Source organism: Tamandua tetradactyla, chromosome X (genome assembly GCF_023851605.1).
Source record: "Tamandua tetradactyla isolate mTamTet1 chromosome X, mTamTet1.pri, whole genome shotgun sequence".
NCBI classification, from domain to species: Eukaryota; Metazoa; Chordata; class Mammalia; order Pilosa; family Myrmecophagidae; genus Tamandua; species Tamandua tetradactyla.
In genome coordinates, this window is record NC_135353.1 from 18737247 (window position 1) to 18754808 (window position 17562).

Here is a 17562-nt window from a genome sequence, read left to right on the forward strand (position 1 = left end):
GAACTTCCTTAAAATGATAGAGGGAATATATGAAAAACCCACAGCTAATATCATCCTTAATGGGGAAAAATTGAAAACGTTCCCCCTAAGATCAGGAACAAGACAAGGATGTCCACTATCACCACTATTATTCAACGTTGTGTTGGAGGTTCTAGCCAGAGCAATTAGACAAGAAAAAGAAATACAAGGCATCAAAATTGGAAAGGAAGAAGTAAAACTATCACTGTTTGCAGATGATATGATACTATACGTCGAAAACCCGGAAAAATCCACAACAAAACTACTAGAGCTAATAAATGAGTACAGCAAAGTAGCAGGTTACAAGATCAACATTCAAAAATCTGTAGCATTTCTATACACTAGCAATGAACAAGCGGAGGGGGAAATCAAGAAACGAATCCCATTTACAATTGCAACTAAAAGAATAAAATACCTAGGAATAAATTTAACTAAAGAGACAAAAAACCTATATAAAGAAAACTACAAAAAACTGCTGAAAGAAATCACAGAAGACCTAAACAGATGGAAGGGCATACCGTGTTCATGGATTGGAAGACTAAATATAGTTAAGATGTCAATCCTACCTAAATTGATTTACAGATTCAATGCAATACCAATAAAAATCCCAACAACTTATTTTTCAGAAATAGAAAAACCAATAAGCAAATTTATCTGGAAGGGCAGGGTGCCCCGAATTGCTAAAAACATCTTGAGGAAAAAAAACGAAGCTGGAGGTCTCGCGCTGCCTGACTTTAAGGCATATTATGAAGCCACAGTGGTCAAAACAGCATGGTATTGGCATAAAGATAGATATATCGACCAATGGAATCGAATAGAGTGCTCAGATATAGACCCTCCCATCTATGGACATTTGATCTTTGATAAGGCAGTCAAGCCAACTCACCTGGGACAGAACAGTCTCTTCAATAAATGGTGCCTAGAGAACTGGATATCCATATGCAAAAGAATGAAAGAAGACCCATATCTCACACCCTACACAAAAGTTAACTCAAAATGGATCAGAGATCTAAACATTAGGTCTAAGACCATAGAACAGTTAGAGGAAAATGTAGGGAGATATCTTATGAATCTTACAATTGAAAGCAGTTTTATGGACCTTAAACCTAAAGCAAGAGCACTGAAGAAGGAAATAAATAAATGGAAACTCCTCAAAATTAAACACTTTTGTGCATCAAAGAACTTCATCAAGAAAGTAGAAAGACAGCCTACACAATGGGAATCAATATTTGGAAACGACATATCAGATAAAGGTCTAGTATCCAGAATTTATAATGAGATTGTTCAACTCAACAACAAAATGATAGCCAACCCAATTACAAAATGGGAAAAAGACTTGAATAGACACCTCTCAGAGGAGGAAATACAAATGGCCAAAAGACACATGAAGAGATGCTCAATGTCCCTGGCCATTAGAGAAATGCAAATCAAAACCACAATGAGATATCATCTCACACCCACCAGAATGGCCATTATCAACAAAACAGAAAATGACAAGTGCTGGAGAGGATGCGGTGAAAGAGGCACACTTATCCACTGTTGGTGGGAATGCCAAATGGTGCAACCACTGTGGAAAACAGTTTGGCGGTTCCTCAAAAAGCTGAATATAGAATTGCCATACGACCCAGCAATACCATTGCTGGGAATCTACTCAAAGGAATTAAGGGCAAAAACTCAAACAGACATTTGCACACCAATGTTTATAGTAGCGTTATTTACAATTGCAAAGAGATGGAAACAGCCAAAATGTCCATCAACAGACGAGTGGCTAAACAAACTGTGGTATATACATACGATGGAATATTATGCAGCTTTAAGGCAGGATAAACTTATGAAGCATGTAATAACATGGATGGACCTAGAGAACATTATGCTGAGTGAGTCTAGCCAAAAACTAAAAGACAAATACTGCATGGTCCCAATGATGTGAATCGACACTCGAGAATAAACTTGGAATATGTCATTGGTAACAGAGTTCAGCAGGAGTTAGAAACAGGGTAAGATAATGGGTAATTGGAGCTGATGGAATACAGACTGTGCAATAGGACTAGATACAAAAACTCAAAAATGGACAGCACAATAATACCTAATTGTAAAGTAATCATGTTAAAATACTGAACGAAGCTGCATCCGAGCGATAGGTTCTTGTTTTGTTTTGTTTTGTTTGTTTTGTTCTTATTATTATTACTTTTATTTTTTTTCTCTATATTAACATTCTATATTTTTTTCTGTTATACTGCTAGTTCTTCTAAACCGATGTAAATGTACTAAGAAACGATGATCATGCATCTATGTGATGATGTTAAGAATTACTGATTGCATATGTAGAATGGTATGATGTCTAAAAAAAAAAAAAAAAATGGTCAGCACAATACTGCCTAACTGTAATGTAATTATGTTGGAACGCTGAATGAAGTTGCATCTGATCTATAGTTTTTTTTTGTTTTTTTTTTCTTTCTCTTATATATTTTTGTACTTTTTATTTTTATTTGTGTTTTCTCTGCGTTATCACTTTATTCCTTTTTCTGTTGTCTTGCTATTTCTTTCTCTAAATCAATGCATATGTACTGAGAAATGATGACCATACACCTATGTGATGATATTAAGAATTACTGATTGCATATGTAGAATGGATTGATTTCTAATGTTGTTAGTTAATTTTTTTTAATTAATAAAAAAAAATAATTGTTCAAAAAAAAAAAAAGATCCATTTACTGACTGCTCAGAGCAAGAACAAATTTATGAGAAAATTTTCAATTCTCATCATTGTCACTGAAACAGATAACTGCTGTACACGTTTTCTTCTTGTGATTAACGTTTTGGGTTTATAGCCACTGACCAAGCCTGAGAGTCCATTTTTTAGAATAACAATCTAATACGCATGGCGTGGTGTATCTGGTTCAAACTCAATGTTATTTAGAAAAGTCCTTAAGAAGTTGGCTTTTTATCATCTGATTGAAATATTATACACAAAATTACATATGTATTATAATTAAAAGATATAATAACTTAATTGGTCTTTTTCCTGAACCGATGGAGTAAATGGCCAACATACAAGGCTTTTTTAAAATATTTTTATTGAAATATCTTTACACACACCCAGTCCATCCAAAGTACACAATCTGTGGATCACAATACATCACATAGTTGTGTATTCATCACCATGATCATTTTTAGAACATTTGCATCACTCCAGAAAAAGAAAAAACAAAAAACTCATACATCCTGTACTCCTTACCCCTCCCTCTCATTGGCCACTAGTATTTTAATCTACCCCCAATTTTTTTACTCCTCATTGTCCCCCCATTATTTATTTATTTATTGTCCTTATGTTTTTCTTACTTTTCGCACCCTGGATACAAGGAGCATCTGGCACAAGGTTTTTACAATCACACAGTCACATTGTAAAAGCTATATAGTTATACAGTCATCTTCAAGAATCAAGGCTATTGGAACATAGCTCAACAGTTTCCCCTCCAGCCACTCCAATACACCATAAACTAAAAAGAGATATCTATATAATGCATGAGAATAACCTCCAAGGTAACCTCTCTATTTGAAATCTCTCAGCCACTGAAACTTGATTTTGTCTCATTTCTCTCTTCCCCCTTTTTGTCAAGAAGGCTTTTCCCAGTCCTTTAATGCTGGATCCCGGCTCATTCTGGGAGTTCTGTCCCATATTGCTAGTGAAACTTGTAAGTCTCTGCAAGTCCTGCCCCACGTAGGTGGGGAGGGCAGTGAGTTCACCTGCCATGTTGGCTTAGAGAGAGAGGCCATATCTGAGCAACAAAAGAGCTTCTCTGGGGGTGACTCTTAGGCATAATTATAAGTAGGCTTAACTTCTCTTTTGCAGGAATAAGTTTCATAGGGGCAAACTCCAAGATTGAGGGTTCAGCCTACTGAATTGCAAACATCCAAGTGTTAATTGAGGTTCCTTTTTTAAAAAATATTTCTATTGAGAAATATCCACACCATGCAATCCAACCATGTTATACAAATCAGTGGCTCACAGTATTGTCACAGTTGTGTATTCTTCACCATGATCATTTTTAGAACATATGCATCACTCCAGAAAAAGAAATAAATAACTCATACATCCCATACCCCTTACCCCTCCTTCTCATTGACTAACAGTATTTCAATCTACCCTAAATTAAGGATTGTATGTGCCAAACACTATGCTAAACACCTGTAGTAAGGAAAGCTTATAACATGCTCTCTTCTTAATGACTTATGGCCCATGTAGGTGAGAAGTAGGCATGTAGCAATAACCTGAGTTCCACAAGGAAGCAGAAGTTAGCAATTTAAAATGGCCATAAATTAACAGTGGCACTTTTGAAGCAAAAATAAGAGTTCTCTTCTGATACAACCCGATCCCCACTCCTGCAATACACATACCCATGGAAAGGAACTTAATAGTCCCTAATCTTTATTTGTTTAATTAAAAAACCTTTTGTTTGGGAACAGAGAGTCAACACACCAGAAAGCTCAGCTGTTAACCTATTATTGTTTAGCCATGACAAAGTTTTCTTAGAAAATTGCTCTTAAGTACTGGGAGAGTTAGGTGCTAGCCTGGACTATGTCAGCCTCAAAGTGACTGAACCAGTGGGTTTTAGCCCTTTAATTTTTGGTCATAAGCCACCTGGGGGACATGATGAAAAGTGCAGACTCCTGAGTGAGGCACATCCATGTACAATTCTGCACTTAATTTTGAATGGCTGTCCTGGAGCCACTTCCCGAGATCCCAGGGGAAGAGACTTTTGGGCTGGCTGTTGGTTGTAATGCAGCTGCTGAACTGAATGTGTCTGCTCCATTTATCTTCCCCCTGTTGGAATTCCCAGAACTTCAAGCCCATAGCCTGTTGAAGAGAAGTTAATAGTAAATTCCCATCTACTGTGTCATGCTCTGTGACTGGGCCGTTCAACCACCCTAACTAATTTAATGGACATCTTATATTATATAGATACTTGGGATGGATGTCATTCAAGTATAACTTTAGCCCTTTAGGTTAAGAAGCATTTTTAAATTTTCTGTTTTCAGATTGAGACTTCTTATAAATCAACTACTACTTTTTATTCTTAAATGACCCAGTTCTTTAAGCTAAAGTATTAGCAGTGGCTCCTAACATCCAGGTAATTAATTTGACAGTCAGCCCAAGAGTTCTCCCCTCTTGCTACAGTTATCATTGATCCTTACACTTGTCTTTCCTATTCCCAAAGCTCAGTGTGGTATGTTCATTAGAATGAAAGTCAGCTGGGGCCCAGGGTTGTGCACACACCTCATAGCTGTCATGGGTGAGGGAGGTAAGGGAGGGACTCAGTTACATCTGTGACGATGATCAAGATTCCACAGGTTAGCTGAGCTGGGGGAATTAATTTGCTCATTCATCCAACCTCGCTACTTGCTGCTTTATTATTGTACACCTTGTACTCGGTCCTGTGCAATGTGTTAGGGGAAAAGTATTAAACCAGACAGATGAAGATTCTGCCTTACAGAACTTATTGAGAGAGAAACCTTAAACAAATTTCACACAGAAATAACTGTTTGCTATAATGAGTGTTATCAAGAAAGTAGATGATAAAATTGGAGCACATAACAGGGAATGTAATTTAGATTGGGGTCATAGAAAGTGAAGGTGCAGGACAGGATAGAACAATGGTAAACCTCAGAGACTAATAGCATCAAGAATTGAAAACTTCTGTGAGGGAGACCCAGGTTTGATTTCTGGACCTTGCACCCCCTAAAAAAAGATGAGGTGAAGTAAAAACATTTTAAAAAAAAGAACTAAAAATTTCATATCTGGGGGGAAAAAGTTATATGTTACATCTATAAATATTTGCTTATTCATGTGTGTGTGTGAGGTTTGGGTTTTATGTATTTTCAAATGCATAGCTATATGATAATCTAAACTCGTATCAGTCATTAATATTAGGATTTTAAAAGTTTCCTTTCTGATAATATTCTTTCCGTCTTCCTCTCTTACAGTATACAGTTTGGAATTTCCTTCCAAAGAATCTGTTTGAACAGTTTAGAAGAATTGCCAATTTTTATTTTCTCATCATTTTCCTTGTACAGGTAAGAACTCTGCAAACAGCCACTCAAACTTTTAGAAGCTTGATTTTTTCAAGTAACTTCAATACATTTCTAAGCTTAAAATGCTAATTGATAAAAAAATATGCAAGTCTTATTATAATGTGACTTTTTAAAGTTGCTAATATTACATTTTAAGTTTTATGTGATTTTATATATTTCTAAAGTACTGTTTTTACTAGAAAACTTGAAACTTTCATTCATTTTTACTTTCATTAAAGCTTTCATGAATTTTACATCTTTGTTCATCCTAGAAGGACGTGAATTGCATCCCATTAAATGCAGGAGTATGTATCATAACTGAAAATAATTCAAAACTAATAGTTTAATAGTTTTAATTTGTTGAACAGCAGTTACAATGTATTTGAAAAGTTGTCCCTGATCTCCTGAATTACCAATTTTGCTCCTTCTGAATTACAGTTTTGCTCTTCCTTATTCACTTACTCACTTTAAGGGTGAAAGCCTGGTAGATCCCTCTGCTTGCATCCCGGTGTTCCTCCTGATATTTTGTCTGTTTTAGACATTTTAAATGGCATCTCCTATCTTTAAATCTATAAACCATTAAAATCTCTCCCTTTTCAAAATAACCCCTTGAAAATTGTACTACATTAAAGGCATTTTTATATCATTTCATTTTTTTAAATGAGGCATGAAAATTGCAATGAAATTGCTCAAATGCTTTGTTTCTGTTTCTCCACTTGGAGGCTTTGACTAAATGGTACTGTAATTTAATTTAGCCCAGCTCTTACAACCAGTCTCGGTCTTTATATGGGAAAGAGCCAACTTGAATCTTGAATGATGGAACATTTGAAAAGGAGCCCCTCTAGATTCATATCCAGATATCTTACAGAGCATCATAACATAAGCTGCAAAGAGGGTGCTGCTGGCGGGAGTTATTCCACTCTGTCTGTGGTGCATTTCAATATATTTCAGCAAATGTATATCAGGCACCTACCATGTGCCATGCAGTGGTCCACACAACAAAGATACAGTGACCATCAATCTAGGCAAGGCTTTTCTACCCTTAAAGAGGTTGTTATAGCTGAGAAGACAGCCATGTATTCATTTAATGTGGTGTCATCCAAGCAGCATGAACAAAATGCTTTGGGAACATAGTAGAAGTTATTCTTTCTACCCTAGAAGGGTCTGAGAAGGCTTCAAAAAGGAAATGATACCTGAACTGCATCTTGATGGATTAGAAGGCATTAACCTGATAGAGGATGCCAGACCTGATCCCAGGAGTAGGGACAAGATTTCATAAATGCACAGAGCCATGTAAAGGCCTGGTGTATAAATAGAAGTGGACTGTGACAGGAGCTGCCTGGGTGGGGGTTGAAGATATGAGTCAGTGAGTTGTGAGGGAAGAGTCAACTCCTGCTCCCCACTCCCTAAAATCAAGTTCTGTTTTGGTATTTCCTATTTTAGTGAATGATGACAACATCTACCCAGATACATTAACCAGATGCTTGGAAGACATCTTTAATCGACTTTAATATCTAATCCCTTAGCAGTCCTGCCATTTTTGCTTCCTAAATATCTCTCGAACTTCTTTCTATGACTGCTACTCTTACTCTGGTCCAAGTCATCTTTCACCTGAATTCTAGCAGTAGCCTCTTAAATGGACTTCCTGCCTCTACTCTTTTTTATTTTTTAAACAACTTCTTAAAAACTTATTATTATAGTAACCTAAGAGAACCATTTCTTAACTTTATTTTGAAATAATTCCAAACTTACAGGACAGTTGGAAGAAGAATGCAAGCCCCATACAGAGAACTCCTACATACCCTTATCCCCCATACCCATATCCACAAATTTTAACGTTTTGCCACTTTTGCTTTAGCTTGCTTGCTTGCTTTCTATCTGTATCTGTCTGTCTGTCTATATATCTCTCCATCTATCAAACATTTAAGAGCAGATTGCACATATCATACTCCTTGAACATACAATAATTCCATATATGTTTCCTACGAATAAGGGTATTTACTTTTTTTTGGTGGGGGGGCATGGGCAGGCTCCAGGAATCGAACCCGGGTCTCTGGCATGGCAGGCAAGAATTCTGCCACTTGAGCCACCATTGCACCACCCAGGATATTCACTTTTGTCAACACCTAAAGTACAGTTATCAAGTTTAAACTTATAGATATAAGCTGATATTCTATATTCTAATTTTTTATGTCCCAACAATGTCCTTTTGAGCCTTTTCTCCATTCTTAGATCTTATTCACTATCATGTATTGCATTTAATTGCCATTATCTCTCTAGCTTGTCTTTCTTTTTAGCTAATTGCAAAAACATATACAACATAAACCTTCCCATCCACCCCCTCCCAAGCATACCGTTAAGTAAGATTAATCACATTCACAGTACTGCAGTGCCTTCCCCACCGTCCATCACTAAAACTTTCCCTTCACCCCAACAGAAGCCCTTCACTCATTTTCCATTAACACCCGATTGCCCCTGTCCTCCACCCTACCCCCACTCCTGGTAACCTGCACTCTACTTTCCGTCTCTATGAGTTTGTGTATTCTGATATTTTCTTTGTGGTTACCATGGGGCTTAAATTTAACATCCTAAATTTGTAACAGTTGCATTTGCTTGGGTACCAACTTATTTCAGTAGCATGCATAAACTATATTCCTATATCCTTCTCCTCCCCCACCTTTATCATTTTCTTTACAAATTACATGTTTATATATTATGAGTCCAAAGCCATTGCTTTTATCATTACATTCTGTATATTTGCCTTTTAGATCCTATAGGAAATAAAAAGTAGAGTTTACAAACCAAAAATACAGTAGTACTGGTAGTTATATTTATCCATGGCATTATCTTTACCAGAGATCTTAATTTCTTCATGTGGCCTCTTTCAACTGTCTAGTCCTTTCCTTCTTTATTAGTTTGTTAATGCTGCCACAATATAATAAACCAGAAATGGGTTGGCTTTTATAAAGGAAATTAAGTTGCAAGTTTACAGTTCCAAGGCCATAAAAATGTCCAAACCAAGGCATCCAGAGAAAGATACCTTGACTCAAGAGAAGCTTACCGGTCTGAAACACCTTTGTCAGCTAGGAAGGCACATGGCTGGACCTTTGGCTTCTCATATCAAACAGCTTTCCCAGGGGTGTGTTCTTTCTGTATCTCCAAACGTTGGGGTCTTACATTGGCTCTTTCCTCTCTGAATTCACTCCAAAATGTTTCCCTTTTAAAGGACTCCAATAACCAGTCAAGACACAACTTAAATGGGTGGAACCACAGTTCCATCCAATCAAAGGTCACACCCACAATTGGAAACAATCTAATCAAAGGGTTCTTACCCTAAACAATACTGAATGAGGATTAAGAGAACATGCCTTTTCTGGGGTGCATAACATTTTCAAACCAGCACACCTTCCAACTATCAGAATTCCCTTTAGCATTTCTTAAATCCATAAATGGCCTAGTTTTGACAAAGTCTCTCAGCTTTTTTTTATTGGAAATATCTTAATCCTTCTCTCATTTTTGAAAGATATCTTGCTGGAAATATAATTCCTAGTTGGCAGTTTTTTGCTCTCAGCACTTTAAATATGTCATTCCACTGACTTCTTTCCTCCATGATTTCCAATGAGAAATCAGCATTTAATCTTATTGAGGTTCCCTTGGATGTAGTATGTTGCTTTCAGAATTCTCTTATTATCTTTGGCATTCAACAGTTTGATAATAACTTGTGGGGCTATTTGGATTTATCTTGTTTGGACTTCATTGACTGTCTGAGAAGTATATATTCATGTCCTTTGTTAAATTTAGTAAGGTTTTAGCCATTATTTATTTGAATATTCTCTCTGCTCTTTTCTCTCTTTCTTTTCTTTCTAGGATTCCCACAGTGTGTGTGTTGGTATACTTGATGGAGTCCCACAGGTTCCTTGGGCTGTGTTCACTTTTCTTCATTCTTTTCTCTTGCTGCTGCAACTGTATAATTTTAGTTGTCTTAACTTGTTCACTGATTGTTTCTTCTGCCAGCTCCAATCTGCCATTGAACCCCTGTAGGTAATTTTTAATTTCTGTCACAGTGGTCTTCAGCTTTTTTTTCATTCCTTTTCTTAGTTTCTATCTCTCTACTGTTATTCTTTTTAGGTTCATCTGTTGTTTTCTTGATTTCCTTTCATTCTTTGACAGTGTTTTCCTTTAGCTCTTTGAGCATATTTAGGACAATTTTTTAAAAGTCTTTGGAATGTCCCAGGTCTCATCATCCTCTCTGGTGGTTTCTAATGTTTTATACTTCTCCTTAGCCTGAGTCATCTCTTCCTGTTTTTTTTGTATGTTTTTTAATCTTTTGTTGAAACCTTGATGTTTTGATATTTAATGTGTTATCTCTGTCATTTAAACTCTGATGCATCTGTTCCTTAAGCTCATTTCTAATTAATATTATAACAGAACTGTCCATGAATGCCAGGAGCTAACCAATAAAAAAAAAAGAAAGTGAAAAAGAAAACACTCTTCCCACACTTTGCAGATTGTCCTGTTCCAATGTTCTCCTTCAGGGCTTATCCGTACTATGAGTTTATAGACTAGTTCCAGGCCAAAGTGTAGGGACTGCTTTTCTTGGGCACGTGCTGTGACCCTAGGAATTCCCATTTATACTGATATGACTGTCCCCCCTTCCTTAGGAAAAAGTTTTCTCAAAGATCTGAGCACTGCACTCTAGGTCCTACAGCTGGCAATCCTTGTCTCAGGCACGACTTGACTACTCTCTTGCAACATTCTGTAGCAGAGCTCAGTTAGCCACCTTCTACACACAGGTCAGGCTTTGGGGTGGCAAGTCCCTCAGGCCATCCCTGCACAGATTGGGCCAAACATATGTGCTCTCAATATATGCACCAGGGTTACTCTTTATCTCTGGAACTGGCACCTGGTATCTACACTGGGGGGCACTGCCGGTGAGGGGATGGCAGAGGGGCTTACCAGGGTACCACAAGTTCCTACCACTCTTAAGTGTTTTTTTCTGGATACCATGCTCACTCTGTTACTGCAGTCCTTTGACTGTTTTCTGGAGCTTTCAGAAAGATGTTTCTGCTAGTTCTTACTGGTTGTTCGAAGCTTCTGTGGGGGAACAGAGCCCTGAAGCATCTCACTCTGCCATCTTCTTCACCTCTACTCTTGTTTCTCTCCCAACCCATCTTCCACAACCCAGTGGGGTTGGTCTTTTCAAAGTGTAGTTCTATTCATGTCACCTCCCCCTGCCTGAACCCTTCAATGGCTTCCTGCTTTTTGTGGGATGAAGAAGGAACAGTCATCTTTGACCTAGAGGGCCCTACCTGGTCTGACCCTTTCCTCCCTTCCTAGCCCTGTCTGAAACCACTTGCCCTCTTGCCCTTGGCCTTTTTCTTCACGTGTGCCTTACTCCCTCCGGAAGCACAGAGACTTTGAATACCTGGAAAGCTACCTATCACCTCATAAACTCTAACTCACCCTTCAGATCGCATCATCTGCACACTTGTAATTTAGACTGCCAGCTACACGAGGGCAGGGACTTGTCTTAATCTTGTTTAAAGCTGCATCTCTAGAGCCTGGCTGATAATAGCAAGCGGGCTGATAGAGAGGTGCTCAACAAATAGTTGTTGGATGATTGGATTTATTACAGCAGTTAACCCAAGCTAGGATGAAAACTTAAACCTGAATTTAGATATATTTTTGTAAACTAACTGCTATGTGGGTTGCTGTGGTTGTCATAAAAATTAACATCACTTGCTCCCAAAATGTGTTTTGTTGGCATTTCTTTCTGAAATGGTTGCAGTATGTAAGTGTTGCCTGTGAGTTAATGGCTTATTTTCATTGTACTTGCAATTTAATTTCCTTTCCTAGGTCACGGTAGACACACCAACCAGCCCAGTTACAAGTGGACTTCCACTTTTCTTTGTTATAACTGTTACAGCCATCAAGCAGGTAAATTTCTTATTTACAATTATGTCTACATTCCAGTTTAGTGTGATTTGAATTTCATTGTCAAAGTTTTCTTTTTCCTGTTTATATAGAGTGGGCAGTATCCTTGATGGACTTAGTTTATACCTCGTTCCTGTAGAAAACCTATTAAATTGATTTTAAGGCACATCCTTAATTTCTGTGCTCCCTTTCTCCTCAATATTTGTCTGTGGTCGTGTGAACATAGAAAAAAGCGTACATAGGAGGCATAGCTCAATTAGAAATTGGGAGGTGGATTTTTTTTCTGTGCATTAGTTGTTTCAATCTGGTATGTCTGTGTGAAAAATCTTATTCTAGTGGACTTTTTTGTGGCTTATAGCAAAGAACTCAAAATAAAAAAATACTTTAATTTTATTGTCTTTCCTGATGCTGCTGAAGGACCTAAGGTTGGTGGGTAGGGGAGATTTATTCATATTTCTCTTTGTCAGGGCTGACAACTGCCAGGGATTTTAATGTTAATGTCTTTGAAATAGTTTGAGCCTTTTGTGTGAATAGTACCTTTGAAATATTCCAGATGAAATTGAAAATAGAAATGGGAAAATGGATGTGAAGTGGGAGTGGGTTAACTGTTCATTATCTATTGTGACAGTCCACAGGACATGGCTAATTAAAAACATACTTTAGAATGGTATGATCTCTAAATGTTGGGTTAATTTCTTTTTTTCCGTTAATTAAAAAAAAAAAAAAAAGAGAGAAGGGATAATTGGAGATGAAGGGATACAGACTGTACAACGGGACTGGATATAAAAACTCAGAAATGGACAGCACAATACTACCCAATTGTAATGCAATTATGTTAAAACACTGAATGAAGCTGCATGTGAGGTATAGGTTTTTTGTTTTTGTTTTTTTTGTTTTTTTTCTTTCTATTATTGTTTTAATTCTTATTCTGTTGTCTTTTTATTTCTTTTTCTAAATCGATGCAAATGTACTAAGAAATGATGAATATGCAACTATGTGATGTTATTAAGAATTACTGATTGTACATGTAGATTGGAATGATTTCTAATTGTTTTGTTAATTCTTTTTTTAATTAATAAAAAAAAAAACATACTTTAAAATAGTTAACTATCAAGGAGCTTTTTAAAAAGTGCCCACAGAAATTTACAAAATGAAATTCTGCTTGATAACATTGGAAACAGTTACCTTTCCTCTTGGGGTTATCTGGTCTTCTATCTTGCCTACCAGGAACCACAAGGATATTTTATCAAGTGTTTGGCTGCTAAATAAAGACTTTTGGAATGTTCTTTCCCTTAGGTCATTAGGATTATTTTCTTTAAAATCACAGAATTGCAGTTTCCAAGAATAGCATGGATGGTTTTCAAAAGCTATTACTGATTCATTTTATTCCCATTACTAGTTCGTGTTTGTTCCTTTCTTTTCTCTCTGGCATCACAGAAAATACCCTATGAAGTGATAATGTAGCATTGTCATAAAGAGAGACAGAAGAGTAAATGAGTATAGCCCTCTAGAAAAAGAAGGGAAAAGCACTCAAGAGATTTTTCAAACAGTTGTATTTGAAAAGGTAGCATAACTGCAAAGAAAGAAAGCAAAGGAGTATAATAAAAGGAATGGAGGTCATGTTCAAAACAAATGAATGTACTCCTTTCTTTAGTTCTTTTGGTTCAAATCTATTCCAGATCAAAAAAAAAAAAAAAAAAAAAACAAAGGGAACTGAACCATTAGATCATTAGATCATTCCCTGATTACTTTTACTTTCAGAAATGAAAACCAGGTAGTACTTTGTCTTATCATCAAGTCTATGTGAGTTTAACTGTTATCATAGAATATCTGTCAAAAAAATCCCAACTTGCCTTTTCTTGGACTCTGTGGGTGGGGAGGAATTATATTTTCTCAAGGACTATCATTCCACCAGTTGACTATAGAAGAATATGGTGATTAATCTTGTAAGAAAATTAAAACCCAGAATATTTTTTTTAATTAAAAAAGTAGAGAAAATTATCATTAACTTGAAAAAGAGTAGAATTAGAAGAATAAATCATACTACTTCACAGTTTAAGAACACAGGTTCTATGCCTGGGTTTTCATTAATACTATATGAAGAATGAAGGGACCTTTTAGCGCAATAAAGCTATTCACCTGAGGAGTATTTTGAAAGTGTGTCACATTTTGCTATTAAAATGTATAGCATTGTCTGTTCAGCATTCTGAATTGAAATTAATACTCATAAAAAAATTAAAGTCTAAATATCTGTTGGTGACTGCTGGGGGAGGTTATAGAGATTTATTAACAAGTTTACTTCATTATCTGAGCTTGATTGTATGGTTATTTTTATCCTAGGGTTATGAGGATTGGCTGAGGCATAGAGCTGACAATGAAGTCAACAAGAGCACTGTCTACATCATTGAAAATGCAAAGCGAGTGAGAAAAGAAAGTGAAAAAATCAAGGTATTCTTTTTTTAAAAATACTTTTATTGAGAAATCTTCACACACATATAGTCCATCCAGAATATGTAATCAGTGGCTCACAGTGTCATCACATAGTTATGTATTCATCACCATGAGCTTTTTCAGAACATTTGCATCACTCCAGAGAAAGAAATAAAAAGGAAAAAGAAAAAACTCATACATCCCATACCCCTTACCCCTCCCTCTCATTAACCACTAGTATTTAAGCCTACCCAATTTATTTACCCCTTATCCTCCCTATTATTTATTCATTTATTTTTCCTTATCTTTTTACTCATCTGTCCATACCCTGGACACAAAGAGCATCTGACAAAAGGTTTTCACAGCCGCTCAGTCACATTGTAAAAGCTATATAGTTGTACAGTCATCTTCAAGAATCAAGGCTACTGGAACACAGCTCAGTAGTTTCACGTACTTCCCTCTAACCACTCCAATGCACCATAAACTAAAAAGGGATCTCTTCATAAAAAGAATAACCTCCAGGATAACCTCTTGACTCTGTTTGAAATCTCTCAGTCACTGAAACTTTGTCTCATTTCTCTCTTCCCCCTTTTGGTCAAGAAGGTTTTCTCAATCCCGTGATGCCATGTCCCAGTGCGCCCTGGTTGTCCTGTCCCATGTTGCCAGGGAGTTTTACATCCCTAAGAGTCATGTCCCATGTAGGGGGAAGAGCAGTTTATTCACCTGCCAAGCTGGCTTAGAGAAAGAGACCACATCTGAGTAACAAAAGAGGTCCTCTGGGGTGGCTCTTACACATAATTATAAGTAGCTTAGCCTATCCTTTGCAGGAGGGCTCAGCCTATTAATTTGATTGTCCTTATTGCTTGTGAGAATATCAGGAATTCCCCAAACGGAGAAGTTGAATGTTTCCTCCTTTCTCCCTTGAAGGGTTTTAATGCCAGAGAGTGACTTGATCTTACTTATTTTTCAAATGCCAGCTCTGGAGAATTGGTAAAGAGACAGCATGGGCAGAAGTGGACTCAAGGAGACTAGTTAGGTGATTATTGCCATAGTAGAGACAAAAGATGATGAGAGCTTTTATTAGGATGATAGAAGTAGAGATAATGATAAAAAATAATAGTTAGCACTCACGGAGTACATAATATGTGCCAGGCATTTTTTTTTTTTTTTTGCACGGGCAGGCACCGGAAATCGAACCTGGGTCTCTAGCATGACAGACAAGAACTCTGCCTGCTGAGCCACCGTGGCTTGACCAGGCATTGTCTTTTATATTATATTCCCTCATTTAGTACTCACTTCACAACAACCCTATGAGGTAGATCCTTTTATTAACCCCTCTATTCACACAAAGAAACTGAGGCCCACAGGGAGGTTAAGAAACTTGTCTATAACTGGTAGTAGGAAAACTAGGATTTGAATCCAGTTACTTCTAAGTGTAGAGTTAATGCTCTTAACCAGAACTCTATGCTACCTGTCTAGATAGTAGAGGTGAAAGAAATTTGGAATGCGTGGTGGAGTTGGTAGAGGACTGGCAGCAGTTATGGTCCAAGATGAAATGCAACAACAAGGGCTATAGTTGATTTCACTAACCTCCCTCTTCTGAGGTTCCATTCAGCAAGAAGGGTCCCTGGAACCTTGGTGGAGCTACTCCATGAACCTTTGTGGAGATGTACACCTATATACTACAATGGGTAGATTCTAGTGGTCATGAGCCTGTCCCTCTCAGATCACCACCTACAAGGAGCTTAATTGACCAAAAGCCCCAGGTGCTCCACTTTGAACATCGCTGCATTTGCCTTGACAGCATGGTTCTCACAGGCTTCTTCACATTAGTGACTGAGTGTTCCAGCATTTGGTTCCTGGAAGACCTGAAGGAACACCATTCTCAGGTTAGAGGCCCTTGCAGAGTAGGATCAGTAGGATTTGAAAATTGCTATAAACTGGGGACTGTTGTGTGACTCTCATTCTTTTTCTTTCTAGATGGGAGCATTTGTTGGGATGGAATGTCCTTTGCTATTGTTTATTGGGGTGAAGATAATGTCTTTCTAGCTCATGGGTGTCTGGTTCAGGAAGAGGTATATCTGGACCTGTTACACAGACCACTACACACTACCCCTACCTTTAAATACTGTGGTGCAAAAGTGTGGGCTTTGAACTCGATGCCATGTTGAATGGGACTTTTGCATTATTTCCCTGGATTAGGATGTGAATGTACTTTGTCTTTAGAAAAGAGAGTGCCCCAAATATTTGATTATCTGGAATACAGGCTGTGGTGATCATAAAAGTTGTCTGCTAACTATTTCTGATCTCTGCCTTATGTTATATACCTTTCCCAACCCTCTTGTAATTGGATGGGACCAAGTTATTAGATCTGGCCTATAGGTTCCAAGTAGAAGCAATGTGCATATTTCAAGGCCAGAGAATTTAATTGGGAGATGTCTTTTTCCCTCTAAAATTGTGGTGGCATTGTTCCTTCGGATTGGATTGTGAAGTGAGGGTGTCACAGAACAGAGCAGCTAGGTCACACACATGGTTAAGGAAGAAACCTTTGGTGTTTTGAACCATGAGAAGTTTATCTAAGCATAATTCAGCCCAGAGTTTCTCAGGCTAACCTTGCATGAGAATCACCTGAAGGACTTGTTAAAACACAGATTTCTGGGTCTCAACCCTTGAGTTTCTGATTTGGTATGTTTAGGTTGGGACCCAAGAATCTGCAATTTTCAAAAGTTCCCAGGTGATGCTGATGCTGCTCATCCAATAACTCCACTTCTGGTACCAAGCTGTATTAATCAGTTTTCTCTAGAGAAACAGAACCAACAGGAGATATCTATTAATATAAGATTTATAAAAGTGTCTCATGCAACCATGGGGACCCAGGAGTGCAAAATCTGTAGCCCAGGCTACAAGCTGGCAGCTCCAGTGAAGGTCCTCAAGCAACTCCCCAGGAGAGGGTGGCTGGCTGAAGGAAAATGAGAGATTCTGTCTTCTGAATTCTCCTTAAAGGCCTTCAGGTGATTATATTAAGTGTAGCTATTGCAGAAGACAGTCCCCTAAGCCGACTGCAGATATAATCAGCCGTTGATGCAACCAACGTGCTCATGATTTAAG

At 37.5% G+C, this 17562-nt stretch overlaps 1 protein-coding gene across 3 annotated transcripts in view; it reads left to right on the forward strand.

The window, feature by feature from the left end:
• ATP11C (ATPase phospholipid transporting 11C (ATP11C blood group)) overlaps positions 1-17562 on the forward strand; it is a 238345-nt gene that overhangs the window by 132029 nt on the left and 88754 nt on the right. For all 3 annotated transcript variants that reach the window (XM_077146059.1, XM_077146061.1, XM_077146062.1), the window contains exons 3-5: positions 6004-6093; positions 11947-12027; positions 14365-14472. In XM_077146059.1, coding sequence (XP_077002174.1) covers positions 6004-6093; positions 11947-12027; positions 14365-14472 — 279 coding nt within the window. The remainder of the gene's footprint in view (positions 1-6003; positions 6094-11946; positions 12028-14364; positions 14473-17562) is intronic.